Below are 21,256 nucleotides of genomic sequence, written 5' to 3'. Positions count from 1 at the left end.
AAGGGACTTTTTGGCAGATGATGGCCTACTGCTGAAGCATTTTCACTCAGAATTCTTGAGAGTATATGAAAACCTGTGAAGACTGAACTAGCATAATTCGATATTTGTGAGATAGATATTGAGTCCCGAGAAGCTTTTGAGCTCCACCGATGCAAGGCTTTTGAGGATTTCCTTCTTAGGAAAAGAGGGGATGTAATGCGAGTTTCGTTTAAGAAGAAAAAAAAACACAATCACGAAGGCTAGATTAAATATTAAATGCACTTCCTTTATCCAAATGATTGAGCCCTACTGCATCCCCTAGAATCGCCTAGACTTGAATTCAAATATTTTGAGTGCTTACCTATTTTGTAACCCAAATCATCGTCAGACAACATGGGTTCATTCACGCTAGGAAGGAAAGGTTGTACCAGTAAGCGAGGTAGATGATCCAAGTGTGGTAACTAATGGAGCACTCACGGGACACATGAAATGTATGCAAGCTCCGCGTGACAAATATTTTCCTTCCTTTGTTTCGTATAATAGTAGACATTCATTATTTCTAAGGTGCTACATCATTTTCTTGTTTGAAGAATGAATTCAAAGAACATTGTCCAAGAGTGCGGGAACATCACCATATAATGATTATGCAACAAGGGGTTATGCGGGTGAATTCAAAAAATGGGTTATGCCAATGTGATAAGTCAAGTAGGCCACCTAACAAACTTCACCATCTTGTACGTGGAAATTCAATCATCTATTGGCTTACTCACACCAACTATAGTACCGAAAAAGCTATATGACATTTCCTACCCACTTTTCAAAGACATTTATATGGATTAATCTTCCCGAACAACATTCTCATTTTGGTCCTATTCTAGAAGTGACTCTGAGTGCATGTTCCAAATCGGGTGGCACGAGACATACATTATTGACTAAATAGGCCCACCTATGTATACCATCTCAAAGGTGCACCATGTATATCCTCTGCTCTCTTGACCTGCTCTCTATCTCCCTCAAGGTCGATCTCCTTCCTTCGGACCCTAAACCCCTGATCTCCCTCTCCCAGCTCACGAGAAAGTAAAGAGCCTCGGTCGATCGATTGAATATACCCTTGGGTTGAGTGCTCTTCCTCGATGTTTTGATGTCGGTCGAGTACATAAATGACCTATCGACCGAGTGAGAAAAGTGAGACAGCATGCTCGCATTCACTTATCTTGTGTTGTCTCCTTCCATCCATCTAGCCCCAGTAATATGTCCATGGTTTCTAATAGAGTTTGAGGTATATGAATCTTTTGTATATATTGAGTGCTATGGTTTCATCGAGAGTAAAGGTATAGGTTTATGTATGGCATCTCTATTCACCACCTCCTTATCGGCTTACCGGTTGGCATTGACAACCTCCTGGGAATGAGACTCGCTGTCAGCGACCACAATCTATTGACTATGATCGAGTACTTGGCATAGGCTAGAGCTTCATTCCCTGAGTATAGGTTCTATTAAGCACTAACGACTGTTGCAATGAGTCTACAGTTGTCTTACAATGCATATGAATAATAATCAACTACGCCTTATCACATACTGACTTCATAGTCTCTGGCTCTCGTGTTTTCTCTTTACTCAGCAGTAAGGACTCGTTGCTTCGCAACCTCCCTTGTTTAAAATTAGAAAGGCATAATAACTATGCTACTACAAAGAACGAGTCTCTTAATACAGAAAGACCTTTGTCCACAGCTTCAATTAAGTGAAGAGTATTGACTTTTTTAAATCTTAAGACCAAAGTAAATTGAAAAATTGTATATTTCTTTGTATTAATATTAAAAAAAAAAAACAGAAGTTTTTTTAATAATTTTAATTCATAGTATATATATTTGCAAACTTGTAATTGTAAATGTCAAAAATAATGATAAGTTTAAAAATTTGTAAAAGCAATAAAGTAAACCTTCATTTATACCTTTTTATTAAAATATTTTACCCATTTTATCACAACAGGAATAAAATTCAAATCCCTTCCTATAAAAGTGGAAAGTTAAACTTTCACCATAATAAATAACTATAAACATATTTAAATTAAATAAAATGATTTTAAATTCCAAATTTCTAAAATAAATTATATTTAAATAAAATAATATAATTTTAAATTGTAAATTTCTAAAATAAATTAAATTTAATAGACAATAAATTTATTCCAAAAATTATAATATTATAAAAAAAAATTTAATCAGGGAAATTTTAAAAATATATTATAAAATTTTATTATTGAATTGAGACTTCTGTGATCCATATCAATTGTTTGAGGAATCTTGGGCGAAAATCACATAGAAAAAATTTTGTGGACGCGAACCAGCGAGTGTAGTTCATCGTCAGGACAAGTGTGGTTCATCGTCAGGACAACGTCAGGACAAGTGTGGTTCATCAGGACAAGTGTGGTTCATCGTCAGGACAAGTGTGGTTCATGGTCAGGACAAGTTGAATGAGTAGATCTCACTAAGCACACTAAATAGATAGGGTAGAGAATTCCATGACTTAACGCTTAACAACCAACAGCTAGAACTAGATTGACTCAGATAAAGGGTCAATTAATATTAATATATATAAATTTTTTTATTTTTTTTTAAAGAAAATTTTATTGGTTATTAATATTAAAATTAAAATGTAAGGGACAATGTTAGAATTAATATATAAAAGATATATTAATTAAAAGTTTATGTAAAATAAATTAATTTAGTAATAAATAAAAATGGAGTAATAGTTAATTATATTATAGTATTATAATATTAAAATTAAAATAGTATATTAATAAAAATATATAGTAACTTGGGCGAATATTTATAAAAATATATATTTTTTATTATTAACCATTTCTATTTATTACTAACTAATATTTTTAACTAAGCTCTTTGTCTATTAATTTCATTTTTAATTTATATAAAATAAATTTAAAATTAATCTATTTTATAACGAATATTTATAAAAATATATATTTTTTATTATTAACCATTTCTATTTATTACTAACTAATATTTTTAACTAAGCTCTTTGTCTATTAATTTTATTTTTAATTTACATAAAATTAATTTAAAATTAATCTATTTTATAATTCAAAGCTAATATACTATTTTAATTTTAATATTATAATACTATAATATAATTAACTATTACTCCATTTTTATTTATTACTAAATTAATTTATTTTACATAAACTTTTAATTAATATATCTTTTATATATTAATTCTAACATTGTCCTTTACATTTTAATTTTAATATTAATAACCAATAAAATTTTCTTTTTAAAATAAATAAATAAATAAATGATATATATTAATATTAATTGACCCTTTATCTGAGTCAATCTAACCGTTATCCAGTCAATTCTAGCTGTTGGTTGTTAAGATTCTCTACCCTATCTATTTAATTTGCTTAGTGAGATCTGCTCATTCAACTTGTCCTGACGATGAACCACATTGGCTATGTGATTTTCGCTGAAGATTTCTCAAACAAATAAAATTTTATTTTAAATTATTTAATTTGCTTAGTGAGATCTGCTCATTCAACTTGTCCTGACGATGAACCACACTGGCTATGTGATTTTCGCCAAAGATTTCTCAAACAAATAAAATTTTATTTTAAATTTGAAAGATATATAAAGACTATTTGGTCGAATAAAATTCACATATTTAATTTAGAAAATTTTAAATAAATTTTTATTTTTATTTTATAATATTATTTCAATTTAATTATATAATTATGAATGAAATAACCATTTTTTAGTTTATATTTTTAAATATTAAAAAAAAAATTAACAACTATGTCATTTTTTACATTTTTTAATTAAATTTTAAAAATTAAATCATTTTTGTCTTTTTAAATTTTTAATTTTTTTTAATTATTTGAAAAAATAACTTAATAACTAAACAAGAGTCTACAAAGTCCAAAGTCCAGTATTGACTACTAACACAGAAAGTTTAATCACAGGTGGAGTGAATAAATAGAGTGAAAATTCTATAAGACAGCTTATCCTTTGAGCCTAAACAATACAAAGTAAGCATATCATTTTAGAAAATCAAACCCAAAAAATGAATAAAATAACCCACCTAAACCACTAATTCTGCCCTTCACAGTCTTTAACCAAGTTTTAAAATAAACTAATGGAATGTGAAAAGGTCGAGGACGTCTAGAGTAAGCAACCTTCCTCCAGATATAGTCCACATATTTCAGAGCAAAATGCTACTTACATGGCCTATTTAAACTGGACTACTAACTATGATTAAATCTTAACTAATATCTACACTATATGTCTTCAAGATAACGATAATGCTCGCGAAAGATGATTGGGCAACAATAAGATTATAGAACAGCTCACACAAAGAAAATAACGGACTTTTAAAGCTCTGAGAGTGAATATGGTCCATGGAGCAAGGCAGTGAAATGCAATGCAGGAGAGTTCAGATAGTGTCTCAATGGGTCATGGAAGAAGCCATGTGGGTCATTCTCTAAGCTTAATAATAGCGGTACGTGCATGTCTTCCAGTAACAATATGTGGAACTGCACATAAAACTGGCCTGCAATTCTTAGACAGAGTTGCAGCCCACACAAATGGATTGGTGGAGTTGGGTCTGAAGGAAGGGGATGTTGTAGCCATTGCTGCACTGAACAGGTTTGTTTTATTTATCTGAATTTTTATATATAGCATTGAATAGAATTGAATTGCTTTATTTGTGAGTCAATTGAAGTTTTCAATCCTCCTTGGGTTGGCTCTGAAATTATTATTACATTCTCTCAGTGATTTATATATGGAATGGTTGCTGGCTATCATCTGTGCTGGATGTATAGCGGCTCCCTTGAACTACCGTTGGGTAAGGTTCTCTGTTCAATTTGTATAAATGTGTTTCAGTCAAGGCAAAACTTTCTGTGAAAACACAGTAAGATTATATACTTGGTGTTGTTCTTTGTGTAGGTAATTCTTAAGTGCTTGTACTGACTTGGGTGGTTTTATATTTGATCTCAGAGCTTTGAAGAGGCTTGTTCGGCAGTTGAGCAAGTAAATCCTGTCATGTTGGTTATGGACAACTTATGTTTGGCTTGGTCTAATGGATTTATGAACAGAATTCCAAGTCTGCGCTTTCATGTCTTCCTGGGAACACAAGTAGACTGTTTGAACACACAATGTAGGTCTGGACTCTGGATTAATTTGCACATTTTGATTATGTCGAGATGCAAAAACTATTACACAAAATAGATAGCAAATCACCAATGCTTTGCAACTAGTCTAATCTTTACAGATTAGGTTGTGTAATTTTGATTTTTTAGCTGACCAAGCTCAGGGTCCAATGGTTATTGCTTACAAATTTTCATCTGTGGTTTTGGTAACCTAATTCTACATAGATATTATTTTATTTAATTTACTGAACAGTGAATTTTGAAGTTTCTAAGCTATTGAAAATTCTTCTTTGAATTCTAACTTCGACATTTAACATAAATAATATGAATCATATGAATAACTGTGTAAATCTTCATCGTCAAAAACTCATTATTTCTCATTTATATGCCTCGAAGAGAGCAATTTGTAACTATCTGGCTGTCATCTAATAAAAAGGAGACATCAATTGGAGACCTGCTCGGGTCACCTGGGCTACTAGAGCCCTACAGAGGGCTTTAAGTGCTCTATGTGCATCCTAGAAATAGAATGTTAACAAAAGTTTGAACCTTGAGTCTGCCCACTCCAAAATAAAAGTAAAATTATGTCATCTTCTCTGTTGGCACGAGCCCTTACAATTAAGTGATTTCTCATTCTTGTTCAACTGCCCTTTCCCGATTGTGGGAGGGTAATTAAGTAATGTAGCATGATTTTGTGGAAATTATTTCACTGATTTTGTTGGGATTAATCATATGATATATTCCATTGGTGGAAACCCAAAGTATAATGACAATTTTAAATTGTACTGATTTTTGGATCTTTGTTTTGTTAGTGATTGCTGCAGAGTCTGTCGGACAATATGCAGGAGGATTTGAGGAGTTGAATTTTCGCTGGGCACCAGATTCAACTGCATTGATTTGCTTCACGTCAGGTATATTAACATGGTCCTCTTTTACTGCCATACTATTGTGGTTTGGCTCCTCTATGTACTTAGTGTAAGAATGCCCTCTAACTTGTATTGTCTAGGTACCACTGGAAAGCCAAAGGGAGTAGCCCTTAGCCATAGTGCACTTATCGTTCAGTCACTCGCCAAAATTGCCCTTATTGGCTACAACTACAATGATGTAAGACCCTTACATATTCGTACTTGAAATGAGAAAATTAGAAGTAATTCTTTAGCTTGTGACTGCTCATTCTAGGCTTCTCAGAAACCTTTCCATGGTAGTGAAGGAGAAAATCTACCCATCCTAGAAGTAGTAGGGATAAAGATGAGCACTACATGGATTAACCTAACAAGTTCATGTCCAAGTTGAAATTAAAAAACAATTCAAAGAATTCCCATATTCGTTGATGCTGTCGTGCTTGGCAGGTTTATCTCCACACATCTCCACTCTGTCATATTGGGGGAATCTCTTCAGCATTGGCCCTTGTAATGGCAGGAGGATGCCATGTCTTCATACCTAAGTTTGAAGCGGCTTCTACTATGAATGCGATACAGAAACACTCTGTAACAGCAATGATCACTGTACCAACTATGCTGGCTGATATAGTTGCATACTGCAACCACTCAAGGTACCTTAATATTCACATACCTCGTTAAAGCCATGTACTAGAGAATTGAAATACATAGAAGATTAGACAATTCTGTAACAAATAGACAAAAAACATGTGCAATACAGAAATGTGTACTACTCATACAGCTATTTCTGTATTGGAAATGATTATAAATAGGATAAGAGTGCAACCCCAAATGTTTTCAATATCTCATGCAAAGCCAACCTTTTACTATCCGATCCAATATAACTGATATAAACTCCATTAAATGGTATATCGCATCAATGATCACATATCAAACGCAGCTGTAGAGACAAGCTGAATAAACCCTAGAAAGTTACACTTCAGTGAGTGCATTGTGTAGACCATGAAATACCAATGTTTTAAGATACCTAACCCTACTGCCATCAACACATCCTAGAAAGCAAGGTGGGCTGAGAAAGACCTATGCAGCTAAGACATCTTATCCAGGACCACCCAACTCCCCTACTCATTTATAGCCTGGCAAGGCCATCTTATCATCTCAAAATGGCCCAGCTGGATTTGACCAAGTTGCCTTGGTCCTGTATGTATTACATTTTTGTAGCCCTTCTCCATGGAAACCCAAACAAAGGTTTCTTTCCACTCAAGAAGGGGCTGACACAGCCTTTCCACTTAGCACAAAAACTGCCCAGATTTGAAACCCAAGTCATTCAACAACAATATTAATCAGGTAGTGTGATACACCCTGGTGCACAGTGCACACTGGCTTCCCCTTAGATTAACATATTCCAGTACAGAATTAGGTCAAGGTCTCCGTAAATTTGTGATTAGATTCAAGTGATCGAATTTAGGTCAGTACACAATCAAGTCAAGGGCCCAGGCAAGGTCTCTTATAATTTGCTATTACATGGAACATTTCAATCCTTCAATACATCGAATAAATATGTTTCAATTAATGAAAAGTGTCATTGAAATTGTGGCACCAACCGTGTGATTTCTGATGCATCCCACCTTCTTGAATCTACTTTGTTTCTTCATCTTTCTCCTGCCAATCAGGCATTCTTTCAGATGAGATGGGAAATCTTTGTTTCTAGGTCAAATTTCTATTTATTACAGGCCATCTGCCTAGGTCTACAAAGCTGAATTGAAATCCATTGCTGACGTTAAGTTGACTATCTCCATGGATTGCCAAATTGGGATCTGCGATGACCCTTAGAGGGCCTCTCCTGGCTGCAAGAATTTGCATCATAAAAAATAAAATAAAACAAATCTTGATGTAGCTATTAAATGGTTGGAAAATCTTTTATTAATTTCTTTAAAAGCAATTTAAATCGTGTTTATATGGTTCTGTCTATCTAATATCATAGGAAGCTTAAGGTTTTTGCAGATAGTTAAGGTGCTTAATTTGGTTTGTTCCTTGTCAATTTTGTGTTAATGGGAAGGATAAGATCATTTAAGAGCCCAAGGAGTTAGCTCAACTAGATATCACCAAAGATTGATAGGTATACTAAAGTTGCCATCCATCCCCACATCTCTTGGGTTTTCCACACATCCCCCCACCCCTCAAGATTTTCTTTGAAAGAAAAACATTTTAGGATGGATGAACATTTCGCCTTTGTTGTTGAAGTACTAAATGAAGCAATCCAGCCTTGTGTTTTCTCAAAAAAATCAGAAAAATTGGCAACTCAGGAGAAGCTTTAATAGCACATGCAGATTTCAGAAATAAAGGGATTGTGAACTTCAATGTATAAGCATCCTTGATGATATGAAACAAGTAGATGAAGAAGAAGAATTTTGGAATCATGAATGCAATCAGCCACTTTAGGAAGTCTAGTAAATCAGTTTTATGGTGCCGTTAGCAATTCATTAGCTGGGGAAACAAGCTTTGATACTACAGTCCATCTAATATCCCAAGACCTTTGGAAAAGTTGTACAAAAATTTGCATTCACATCGAATCTACAATTCCTATATTCAAATTATTACTTTCTTTCTTGTAGTGTAGCCTGTGTTTTCTTGTTGGCTTGTTTGAATTCCAAATGATCATAATATAGTTATTATTCTTGAATTTGTTTTGTTGATAATATAAAATTTTGTTGTGTGTTTTCTGTGGCATATATGTTATTATCTTTCTGCATTTGTGCTATAGAAGCAAGGATGGAGGATTGGAGCTATGTTTTCCAACTGTTAAAAAGATACTTAATGGAGCAGGAAGCCTATCGCCACAACTTCTCAAGAGTGCCATTGAACTTTTTCAAAATGCTCAATTTTTTTCAGCTTATGGTTAGTATACCATCTTAGTTACTGTTGTCAAAGAAACAAATTAAAATGATTGCCAACCTTTCTCTCGCAATCATTCTAGTGCCATCATCCATTTCTACATAATATTGCAATCTTGCCTTCTGACCTCATTTCCCTTCTGGTAACTTGTTGATGACTATAAAGGTATGACAGAGGCTAGCTCTTCAATGACTTTTATGGCTGCTTATGATCCAATGATCAGAGAAGGCACGGCTAGAATCACACAGAAATTAACCATGGCATTACACAATCCAGATGTTTCCAGAGATCACAGTGTAGGGGTTTGTGTGGGAAAGCCAGCCCCTCATGTGGAAATTCAGATTGAACCAAGCAATACATTTTTATATGAGAATGAGCTATATAATGTGGGAAATATATTAACAAAGGGTCCCCATGTGATGCAAAAGTATTGGGGCCAAAAGGAAGCCACTGCAGCTGCATTTAGAGAAAATGGATGGCTGAATACAGGGGATGCTGGATGGATTGACAAAGAGGGCAGATTATGGCTTCTTGGTCGTTCCAAAGACATGATTAAAAGTGGTGGAGAAAATGTTTATCCTTCTGAGGTAAATATACTCAATGTGATAGCTTAACGTGTACTGTTTGAAGGGATGACATCTGCGTCACTTTCAGTAATATATATAGCTTGAGGCTCACCTATAAATTATAATGCACTCGAAAATAAGGTTAAGCCTTTTTCAGGGCCTTTTATTTCTTAAGTTTCAAGTATGAAAAGATGAAGTTGACTTGTTAGAGTCAATTTTTCTGAGGCAGCCAAGATAATGTTTAGCTATTTCATGTGGCACTTAATAACATTGAATTGTTCCAGGTAGAGGTGATTTTATTGAACCATCCAGGGATTCTGGCTGCTGTGGTTGTTGGAATCCCCGATTCTAGACTGAATGAACTCGTTACTGCAAGTATCCAGCTACACAGCAGTTGGCAATGGAAAGACGAGAACCTGGCAATGCAGAGTCAAGAAAACAACATATTGTCACCAAGGCTGCTACAACTATATTGCAAGCAGAAAGGACTATCCGGGTATGAAAAGCATATATTTATACTTGATTTTCTGTGGGATGAAGAGAATTTTTTAGTTTTCTAGCTCGAATATGGGGTGCTGTTTTGAGGCAGTTTCGATTCTTGTAGGTTTTTTCTGCCATCCATTGTTCACAGTGATATTGTGCCAGAGTATTGTGATTTGCAGTTAAAAATATTGAATGTTGCCCCTTTATGTTAACAGGTTCAAGGTTCCCAGGATCTTCTTTCCACAGAGACAACCGTTTCCGAGAACCACAACTGGTAAAGTGAAGAGGGATGCAGTGAAAACAGAGGTCCTTAAACTTCAACGCCAACCCTATACAGAGTTAACTGTGGCAAGAAGTAGTTTGTAAAATGATGTGTAATCGTCCGTTTCCATCGCATTCTTAGTTTACCTAGCAGATTTCATAACAAGCTTTCCTCTTGCTTCTAATAAGATTCAAACCTCTTGCAACTTATAGGTAAGGTCCCTAAAGGTCAACCCGTCAAAGGGTATTGAAAGGCCGACCTTACAAGGTTGATCATGACTGAAAGGTCAACTCTTCTTGGTGTGGTAAGGTGCTGCATGAGAGGTGTGACCAGGTTGGTCTGCTCCTTTCATGGTGGGTGTATGCCTTCACTAAAAAGTTTTACTGGGTTGGGTTGGTGCTTTCGAATGGGCTGTAAGGTCCTGACGAAAAACTCCTAGTCTTTTGATCTGGTAGAAGGGTTGCTCCTAAAATATCAACCCATTAAGGTCAAGGAAGACTTTCCATAAAATATTGGGAGGCTGAAGTGTAGATTACATTGATGACCTTATTCTTTTCAAAATTCCCATTGGAATTGCATAAAATTCTTTGTACACTGTCAGACTGTGATGTTCAAACAAAATATATGCTATCACTGGCATATTATGCACCATATATTTTGTTGTATCTGCACCAATACAATAATTCCCCTGCAAATTGGAAACTATCTTCAAGACATTGGACATCAAGAGATAGTTAAGACTCTATATGGTCAGACAATTTCGACCCCAACTACAGCAAGAGTAGAGTTGAAAAGGATGAACCCTGAATCCTGCAAGAATTGAGTTGAAGAGGATGAATCTTGAGACATGCATTTAGTGATTGAACCACTTCACAATTAAATTGCATACTCATGTCCAACTCTCCAACTGAAAAACGAGTTCTCTGCACCGAACCGTCATTGAAAAAAATATGGAACCCTTTTTAATCTCTAACTGATTTGCTGAACCAGATACTTCCATTTTTCTAGTTTGTTCTGGGATTCCTTGGCCTCATGCAACTTGATAAAATCTTGGATGGCTCGTAGTTTAGCCGGGATTGAGAGATAAAGGCTAAAGCCAAATCTAAAACCGGATTTTTAGCTTAAAACAATGAGCTTGGTTGTACCTACATGGGAGAGAGAGGTTCGAACATGTGTTTTGAGGGGCATTTGGCATTGGGAGAGAATTGGAGATAGATTGAGTTAGATTGTGTTTTTTTAGTAAATTTTGTTTAAAATTTGGTATGGATGAGTTAGATTTACAATTTTGAATAGTAAAGTCCATATAATTTTTTAGTGTTTCAAAACTTTACTCACTATTAAATTTAATTATATTTTTTCAAAAGTATATTTTAAATAACAAAAAAATCACAATCTCACCAAAATTGGTATCACCAAATTCAAAAAAAATTAAAAACATAAAATAATTATAATACCTAAAAATGGATATCATTGTGAGTGATATTTCAAAAGTATATTTTAAATAACAAAAAAAATCACAATCTCACCAAAATTGATATCACCAAATTCAAAAAAAATTAAAAACATAAAATAATTATACTACCCAAAAATGGATATCATTGTGAGTGATATTTGAATGATTTAGGAAGATTGGAAGGAGAGTTCATTTGTCGACTTGATTCAAAGTGGACATGTAAAGTGACATTTGAATCAAGTACATCCCAACGATTTTGTGTAACTATGGAGTCGAAGTTGTCCAATGAGTTTTACATGCTCGCCTTAGATATGGATTTGAAGAAGGACTTGCCACAATTGATATTGAGTTTTACTAAAGCAATTTGTCAAGAGGCAAAGTCTCTCCCATGTGGGAACTCATGTCCTCCATAAAGTTGTTCAACAATAGCTTGTGAAGTCCTCCATAAAGTTGTTCAATGAATGTTTCTCCTAACTTCACATTATCTATCACCATTCACCATAATGTGGTTGGAGCAGTATATGATTTGCATTGAAGTTGATCGAGGAGTATAACATTATTATCTTTATGGGATGTGCTATGGGATGTCAAGTAGGTTATTAATTTTTCTCTATTATTCTTGTGGGTTATTATTAATTTGGATGTCCTATTTGCATAATGATCATGGTATATTTAGTTCATTATATTATTGTAAGTTAAGCCTCAACCAATGTGGAAGGAGATGAGAGGAAAATATAGAAATTTCGAATAAATAAACAAAATTTTCCCTTATAGCATCATACTTCATCTTGTAACATCATTGTTATCATCGGAAGCTAGAGAAATATACTCATCTTACTATCATTAAAATTAAGAAACAAATAAGGATATTGTATTTTCATCAAATCAATTTTTTCATGATTAGCACAATAGAAACAATTAATATTTGGATAGTAAAAATGTTGCAATTGCACTTTACAACATGCTAATACATATATTAAGATTGTTTAGCAAAATTGTAATGAATGAATCCAAAACTTGAGCTTGACAATCTATGTCTATAATAATTCTTTTTAAAAAGTGTATGCATGTATCCTAACATAAATACCTAATAATAAACAAACTTTGAAAAACATGAATAATTATTGTTTAAGGCCTCGTTGTTCATTTGATTCAACCTTCTTGGTTCAATGTGACCAAGTTCTACTCACATCTTTTGGTTGTTGTTGTATTGTCTCATTAATAAATACAATTTGTTGTATTTATTAATGTAAATTTTCCATCAACAAAGCCACTTCACTATCTCTATTAGACTCTTGTGTCTGCACATGGTCGACAATAGAGATTATTGTAAATTTATTCCTAACGATATGCACATCATGGCAGGTGAGCACGCATTAAATATCAGTGTTCTCATAGAGTGGATAATGTCCACATACCTGTGATCCATTCGCTTTTCCTAGCGAAAACCTTGAAACTATTAAGACTTGTCTCCCACCAATTTTAAATTTAATATACTGCACAAATTTGATGTAACAGACCTTGGTTGATTTTCCATGTAAATAAAATAAAACCTAGGTCATGGGACATGTATTCCAAGCTGAATGGTGGGAAAACATCATAGTGCGCATCACTTGTGGTTGACTAATGGCTATGGAAATTGGCAAAGACAAAGAGACGATAATTGACATTTAATTATGAAAATAAAGGAAAATAGGAGAAAAGGAATGAGAAGAGACGCAAATTTGCATGCAAGGGAAATTAGAGGGAAAATGAAGAAAAATGAGACATCAATAATAAAAAAGCATCAAAGAATCAAATGCTAGATTTTTTATAGTTTTGAGTTTAACTCATGTTCATTCTCTCATAGCACAATTAGAGCATTCTTGGAGCATTCTAGCATTCACTTGGATTGGAGAAAGAAAGCAAAGGAAAACAAAGGAATGCAAGGAGACAGTTGGATCAATAGCTACAGCAGGATTACTTTGCAGGTAACAGGTTGCATGTGTGATCTCCTTACTAGTTTTTGGATGCATGGTATATGCATGTGGTTCCTTGCTTATGTGATGTCATTGGCATGGAGATTTTCCTAGATTGACAGTGGTTTCAACTTTGTAGTGCGTTCCCCATTTGGTTTTCTGATTGGTTCTCAGGTTTCCTATGGCTGTGGGTTGGGACAAATTCTCAAGAGCCCTAAAACAGTTTGGGTTCCCTAAAGGTTGTGGGTTGAGATAGGAGATCTCTGGAGTCCAGTAACAACTTGGATTCCCTGGAGGTTGTGGGTTGAGTTACTAGTTCCTAGAGCCCTGGACAGCTTGGATAAAGACCTATCTAGTTGATGTTAATGATTTTTGGACCATATAGGTGAAATCACTGTGTTTGAGGGTTGAGGTGGTTTGGCCTCTAGAAGACCGAGTTGATTTTATTTTGGTTTAACCCTATGGTCCCACATACATGTTTGGAATATGGCACGGGGGTGATTGGCTGAAAGAGAGATTTGGTTCAGCCCAATCTATGCTCAGGTGGTACATGGAAGTTCCTGACTTCATTGAAATTTTCATATGTTAATATGAGATATTTTCCTATTGTGATCTATGAGCACTTGTATTGGTTATTATGGTGATCTTATGGTTGATTTGTCATAGTTTCTATTATGGTTATATGCTTGGTTTTATGATGTGCTCTAGCTGTGGATTTTGTTCATGATTTAATAAGTTATTGAATGGTTGATGAATGCATGGACTAACAAGTGTTGTTGTAGCTAGCTTAAGAGGAAATAGAGCCTTCTTAGTGATTCTCATATGAAGTTCATAAGTTTATGATCAGATATTCATTCATGACATGTAGCTTCCATGTTTACTATATGTTTGACAAAATGTATATCTTGCATTAGGCATGTCTAGGTCAAGATCTTGCTCAAGTTTTGAATATTTAGTAGTGTTATCATCATTGTCATGATTCTAGAAAGTTACAAGCATTTTTTGGCAATGGTCTAAAGACTAGCCTCAAAAAGTGGCACAGATCTCACGACCGCATGCACAGAACAAAGGAAATTGGGTCATAACTGCATGGAGACATGCCTATGGGTGTAGTTATAGCCTCACAACTGCATGGAGACAGGCCTATGGGTGTAGTTATAGCCTCACAACTGCATGGAGACAGGCCTATGGGTGTAGTTATAGCCTCACAACTGCATGAATGAAGTGTTATGGGTGCAGTAGGGGAGTAAACCTAGTAAAAAAGAGTTTCATCTCAGGGATTGATCACTTGGGGTGGTTGGTAGGCTCCTAAGTGATTTCTAGTCTTTGAGGGATGTTATTTTATTTCCAGTTTGTAGACCCCACTCCCATAACTAGAACTTGGAGGTCAAGTCATATCATAGTGACTATCGGCTCATGTTTACCCTAGAAAGCTTGTAAAAGTGGGTAAATGTGGGAGGGGTAGTTATAAGGTGGTATTAGAGTGAGTTATATTCTCTTTGGGTGAAATGTGATACCAAAAAGTGGTATCAGAGCGGGTTTTGTTCTTTTTGGGCATTATATGATACCACAGGGTGGTATTAGAGCTTCCGAGTTCAAACACTTAGAATGGATGGGGTAAATGCACATTGTTATGCATGCAGATTAATTGTATATGTGTCTTCTATGCATGCATTATGGTGGTCATTACTGCAGTTTTGTGTTATCATGCATGATGTTGATATGTTGATGTCATTATGCATCTATATTGTGTTAATATGGATTGACTTGTGCATATATGATAGCCTCCCCTGAAATACACTAAGATATGATTTTGATTATGCCTATATTTGGTTTATCTAACATGACATGTTTGCAGGAGATAGAAGGTCAAATACGAATAGCATAATGGTGGACTACAGTTCACATGACTCCCCTTACATGCATGATGTGAATTCTGTGGAATGGGAAAGGTCAATTGGGCAGCAAGGAGAAGAGTATTCTCCTAATTTATCAGATATTCTAAGAAGTTTGAAGGCAGGGATTAGAAGTTGCAAGGCAGATAATAACAGGTTGATTGAAGCACATGAAAGACTTGCAAGAGCTCATGAAAAAATAAGAAGAAGTTAATGCAGTCATCCTTCAGAATCTTTCAGATTTGCGGAAGCATGGACAACTGAGGATCAGTCATGGACAAGAAGAAAAGAAAAATGAGACATATGGCAGCAGGTCTCATAGAGGAGACGGGTTGGATAGGGACGACCCAATCAGAAGTGGCAGATACACCTGACAGACAAGCTAGCACTCATGGATTTTATTTTAGTTCCAGATTTGAGAGACATCATTGTCATTACCACCAACATATTTATAACAGGAGTGAGAAGCAGTGTTTGCTAGAAGAGTTCAAGAAAGACAAGCCTCCTACTTTTGATGTGGAAGTGAAGAAATAAAAAGATGCAGAAACATGGTTGCTTGGGCTGAAGAAGTTCTTCAGATTGCATGATTATTTAGAGAATATGAAAGTCAAGATAGTTATCCTTAGTCTCAAAGGAAAAACAAATATCTAGTGGTACTATGTGAAGCAGAGGCATCAGGGTAGAGGATCTGAGTTGGTATGAGTTTAAAAGACTCTTCAAGAAGAAATACTTGTCTGAGAGATATTATGACAGAAAGGCCAAGGAATTCTATGAGCTCAAGATGGGTTCCATGATAGATGGAGAGTACACGACCAAGTTTCTGGAGCTTTTGAGGTATGTACCCTACCTCAAGGAGGAGAAGACAAAGGTCCAAAGGTTCATCAGTGGATTTCCTTTAACATTTAAATATTAGATTGAGTATGATGGGCCTCGGTCATTAGAGGAAGTCATTGGGAAGTTGAAGCATTGTTATGAACAGTCTACAGACAAGTCTGAACCTATGAGGGATTGGAAAGGTAATGAGAAAACTAAAGGAAAGTGTGAAAAGAAGCAAGGAATACTTCAGGATGCAGGTGACAAGGAGAACATAACACCTTATAAAAAGTTCAATGCAGTTGACAAAGGACATAGATTTCAGCCCGAGGAGTAGAATAAGGGTGATGCCAAGAAACCTTTAACATGTTGGACTTGTGGTGGAGAGCATTGCAAGAGTGAGTGCCCATCACACTAAGGTGGAAGACCTCATATTTACAGTGCTCAGGAGGCACAGACAATAGGAGATGTTGGTTAGAGTATTCCTTAGATTTATGTAGTAGTGGATAATAGATAGGTTGATCATTAGGCATCCATTATCGAGATGGAAGGTAAACTTCATGATCAAGTTGTTTCCATTTTGATTGATCCTGGATCTACTTATAGTTATAACAGTCCTGGCTTGGTGGCGAATTGTTGCTTGAACAAAGAAGTGCATGCAAAATATTGGTTGGTGTAGTTGGCTACAGGGACCAAGAGAAGATTTAATCATAGGGTGATATCTTATGCATTTGATTTGAATGGTATGCCTGCATCAGCACATCTAAATGTGATTCCTTTGGGTTTATATAGAATGACTTTGGGCATGGACTTTTTGTTCATTTACAACATTAAAGTGGACTGTTATGATAAGGTTATTGAGTGTCTTGATGATGATGGGGAAAAGAGTGTTTTGTAGGGAAAGAAGAAGCCTATATCAGTGAGAATGGTTACATCTATGTAGACAAAGCGCAGTTGCAGGAACTTATGTTTATTGTTTGTAGTTCATGTTTCTAGTGATAAAGGGAAAGATGTTGAGGGTGAGGAAGTCCTAAAAAGGTATCCTATTTTGCAACAGTTTCAGGATGTGTTTCCTGCAGAGGTTCTAGAGTTATTTCCTCATAGAGAAGTGGATTTATCTATTGAGTTGATACCAGGAGCAGCACCAACATCTAAGGCACCTTACAGGATGAACACTTCAGAGTTGGTGAAATTGAAGTTGCAGCTTAAGGAAATGCTTAATAAGGGATACATAAGGCTAAGTGTATCGCCATGGGGTGCATCAGAATTGTTTGTAAATAAGAAGGACAATACTCTCAAATAGTGCATTGATTACATGCAGTTGAACAAGGTGACTATCAAGAATAGGTATCCATTGTTGCATATTAATTACTTGTTTGATCGGTTGAAGGGAGAAATAGTGTTCTCAAATATTGATTTGAGATTGAGATATCATTAGGTGCACATCAAAGAAGAAGACATTTACAAGATTGAATTCCACATGAGGTATGGACATTATGAGTTTTTGGTGGTTCCTTTTGGTCTTACCAATGCTCCAACCACTTTCATGTGTTTGATGAATAATGTGTTGTGTCCTTATCTAGAAATGTTTGTAATAGTGTTTATTGATGATATATTGTTATACCCTAAGAATGAGGAAGAGCGTGCAGAGCATCTAACATCAGTGTTGAGATTGTTGAGAGAGCATCAGTTGTATGCAAGCTCAACAAGTGCAGTTTCTTTCAGTCCCAGATTCACTACTTGGGAAATGTTATTTCCAAGGAAGGGAGACCAATGGACTTGAAAAAGATTAAAGTTACCATGGAGTGGCCAACTCCTAGGAATGTGGATGAGGTCAGATCATCCATGGGACTAGAAGGTTATTACAGGCGGTTCAACAGGAACTTCTCAATGATTGGTTATCTTATTACATATTTGTAGAGGAAAGGGAAGAATTTTGAATGCACTGACTGTGCAACTATTTTTGAGTAGTTGAAGCATTTGCTTACAAATGCTTCAGTTTTGAATATTGCAGATCATGATAAGGAGATTTTGGTTTGTACATATGCTTACAAGAAAGGACTTGGTGGAGTCCTAATGTAATAAGAGCAGGTGGTATGTTATGAGTCAAGGAAGTTGAATGAGCACGAGCGGAACTATTTGACTCATGATCTTGAGTTGACAGTTATCATTCATGCATTGAAGATATGGAGATATTATCTTCTTGGCAGGAGGTTCATCTTGATGAGTGATCACAGTGGGTTGAGGTACTTGTTTGACCAACCTAATTTGAATGTTAGACAATCTAGATGGTTGGATACCCTTAGTGAGTTTGACATTGAGATCAGATACATCAAGGGAAAGGAGAATAGAGTTGCAGATGCTCTCAGTAGGAGAGTGCAGGTGAATCACATTCTAGTTGTGAGCTCTTATGGGACAAATTTACAAGAGCAGATATTTCATGCAGGGTAGCATGATGAGAGGTATCAATTGAAGTAGAGGTTGCAGCAGCGTGAAGGTGACAGGGATGAGGAGTATCAATTCACGACAGATGGCTTGGTCAGACTCAAGACCAAGATTTATGTGCCAGATATCAGTGAGCTCAAGAAGCTTATCTTGAAGGAGTTTCATGTCAAGTTGTAAATATGCCATCCAGGATACTGGAAGACTTTGACAACTGTTAAGAAGTTCTATCATTGGCCAAACTTAAAGAAAGAGGTGGTTGAGTTTGTTGCGAACTACTTGTATTGTTAGCAGGTGAAAGTTGAATGCAAGCATCTAGTTGGTTTGTTGCAACCTATTACGATTCCAGAATGGAAATGGGAGGTCATTTCCATGGACTTCATTACAAGATTGTGGAGGACATCAAGATAGCATGATTCCATCATGGTCATGCTTGACAGGTTGAGCAAGGTAGCTCACTTCATTGCAGTGAAATCTACTAATTCAACTAGAGAGGTAGCCCAAATATTCATTAGGGAGATAGTGAAATTGCATGGTGTTCCCAATAATATTATATCAGATAAAGATGCCAATTTCACTTCCAAGTTTTGGAAGGATTTGATTGCAGGCTTGGGGACAGAGTTAGCTTTCAATATAACTTATCATCCATAGACAGATGGATATAGAGAGAGGGTTAACAGGATTCTTGAGGATAATATGAGGATGTATGTCATGCATCAGTAGAGGAAGTGAGAGGAGTACCTTCCACTAGTAGAGTTTGCATATAACAATGGGTATCAGGAGCCCTTGAGGATGAGTCCATTTGAGGCTCTTTATGGGTGGAGTTGCAATACTCCTATCAGCTAGAGTGATCCAGTGAATAGAATATTGATTGAACTGAATATGTTGGTTGAGATGGAGCAGGAGATGCAGGTTATTCGAAGTAATTTGAAGGCAACACAGGATAGGCAGAAGAGATGTGGATTCGCATAGAGAATTCAAGGAGTTTCAGGTTGGAGAGCATGTGTACTTGCACATCAATCCCAAGAGGAGCTCCTTGAGAATTGGATCATGTGCCAAGATGACACCTTGGTATTGTGGGCCTTTTGAGATCCTTGAGAGGATTGGACCAGTGGCATACCAACTTGCACTGCCGCCAACAGTGAAAATCCATGATGTTTTCCATGTTTCATTGCTTAAGAGATATGTCCAGGATGTTGATGATGTGATTTATTGGCTTGTATTTCAGGTGGAACTAGAGGGAGAATTCCAATCAGAGCCATAGTGCATTTTGCAACAGAAATAACTCATGCTTTGGAACTGAACAATAGAGAAAGTTAAAGTGCAGTGGAAGCACTCTGGGCCTAATGAAGCTACATGAGAGATGGCTAATCATATGCGGGCTTTGTATCCTTATTTATTTGTTGGTTGAGCATATGTGTTTGGTTTATATTTATATATGCATATGTGTATTGTAAATATTGGAATGAGTTGTGTTATAAAGCTTCAATAAACAATATGTTGTAAATAGTGCATTGTGTTGTGTTATAAAGCTCCATGGTCAGCATGTTTTGTTGGTTATAATCGTAATTGAACATCGAGGATGGTGTTCCCCCAAGGGGGAGGGGTTTGTAACAATCCCTGGTTGATTTTTCATGTAAATAAAATAAGACCAAGGTCATGGGACAAGTATTCCAAGCTTAATGGTGGGAAAACATTATAGTGGGCATCACTTGTGGTTAATTAATGGATATGAAAATTAGCAAAGGAATTAGAAAAGGCATTAGCAAAGGCAAAGAGACAATAATTGGCATTCAATTATGAAAATAAAGGAAAATAGGAGAAAAATAAGGTGAAGAGACACAAATTTGCATGCAAGGGAAATTAGAATAAAAATGGAGGAAAATGAAGAAAAATGAGACGTCAATAATAAAAAGGCATCAGAGAATCAATTACTAGCTTTTTGACAGTTTTGAGTTTAACTCTTGTTCATTCTCTCATACTCTTACACACTTAGATCACTCTTGGAGCATCCTTGTAGCATTTTAGCATTCACTTAGATTGGAGAAAGAAAACAAAGGAAAGCAAGGGAGCGCAAGGAGACAATTGGGTCAACAGCTACAACGGGATTACTTTGCAGGTAATAAGTTGCATGTGTGATCTCCTTGCTAGTTTTTGGATGCATGGTATATGCATGTGGTTCCTTGGTTATGTGTTGTCATTGGCATGGATATTTGCCTAGATCGGCAGTGGCTTCAGTCTTGCTTTTCCATTTCTTGGATAGCCATGATGTAGTGGGTTCCCCATTTGGTTTTCTGGTTGGTTCTCAGGTTTCCTATGACTGTGGGTTGGGACAAATTCTCTAGAGCCTTGAAACAACTTTGGTTCCCTGGAGGTTGTGGGTTGAGATGGGATATCTCTAGAGCTATGTAACAGTTTGGGTTCCCTGGAGATTGTGGGTTGAGTTATTAGTTCCT

At 35.8% G+C, this 21,256-nt stretch overlaps 1 protein-coding gene across 1 annotated transcript; it reads left to right on the top strand.

Moving 5' to 3' along the window:
• The first annotated feature begins 4,317 nt into the window (after nt 1-4,317).
• AAE14 (acyl-activating enzyme 14) lies at nt 4,318-10,833 on the top strand. Its single transcript, XM_089377408.1, has 10 exons — nt 4,318-4,634; nt 4,761-4,833; nt 4,986-5,145; nt 5,947-6,045; nt 6,141-6,238; nt 6,484-6,686; nt 8,798-8,931; nt 9,094-9,515; nt 9,779-9,990; nt 10,193-10,833. The coding sequence occupies exons 1-10, from the start codon at nt 4,411-4,413 to the stop codon at nt 10,341-10,343; spliced, it is 1,776 nt and encodes a 591-aa protein (XP_089233534.1). The 5' UTR covers nt 4,318-4,410; the 3' UTR covers nt 10,344-10,833.
• Nucleotides 10,834-21,256: the final 10,423 nt, after the last annotated feature.

Source organism: Pinus tabuliformis, chromosome J, assembly GCF_031772625.1.
Source record: "Pinus tabuliformis cultivar Carrire ecotype Pingquan chromosome J, CPIR1, whole genome shotgun sequence".
Taxonomy (NCBI): domain Eukaryota; kingdom Viridiplantae; phylum Streptophyta; class Pinopsida; order Pinales; family Pinaceae; genus Pinus; species Pinus tabuliformis.
Note: the sequence above shows the minus strand (reverse complement) of the source record. Positions and strands in the feature narration are given on the sequence as shown.

Coding starts and splice junctions, on each gene's coding strand:
- AAE14 (XM_089377408.1), top strand. CDS start 4,411: ATGCAGGAGAGTTCAGATAGTGTCTCAATGGGTCATGGAAGAAGCCAT. Junction 4,635..4,760: donor GCCATTGCTGCACTGAACAG/GTTTGTTTTATT, acceptor ACATTCTCTCAG/TGATTTATATATGGAATGGT. Junction 6,239..6,483: donor TTGGCTACAACTACAATGAT/GTAAGACCCTTA, acceptor CGTGCTTGGCAG/GTTTATCTCCACACATCTCC.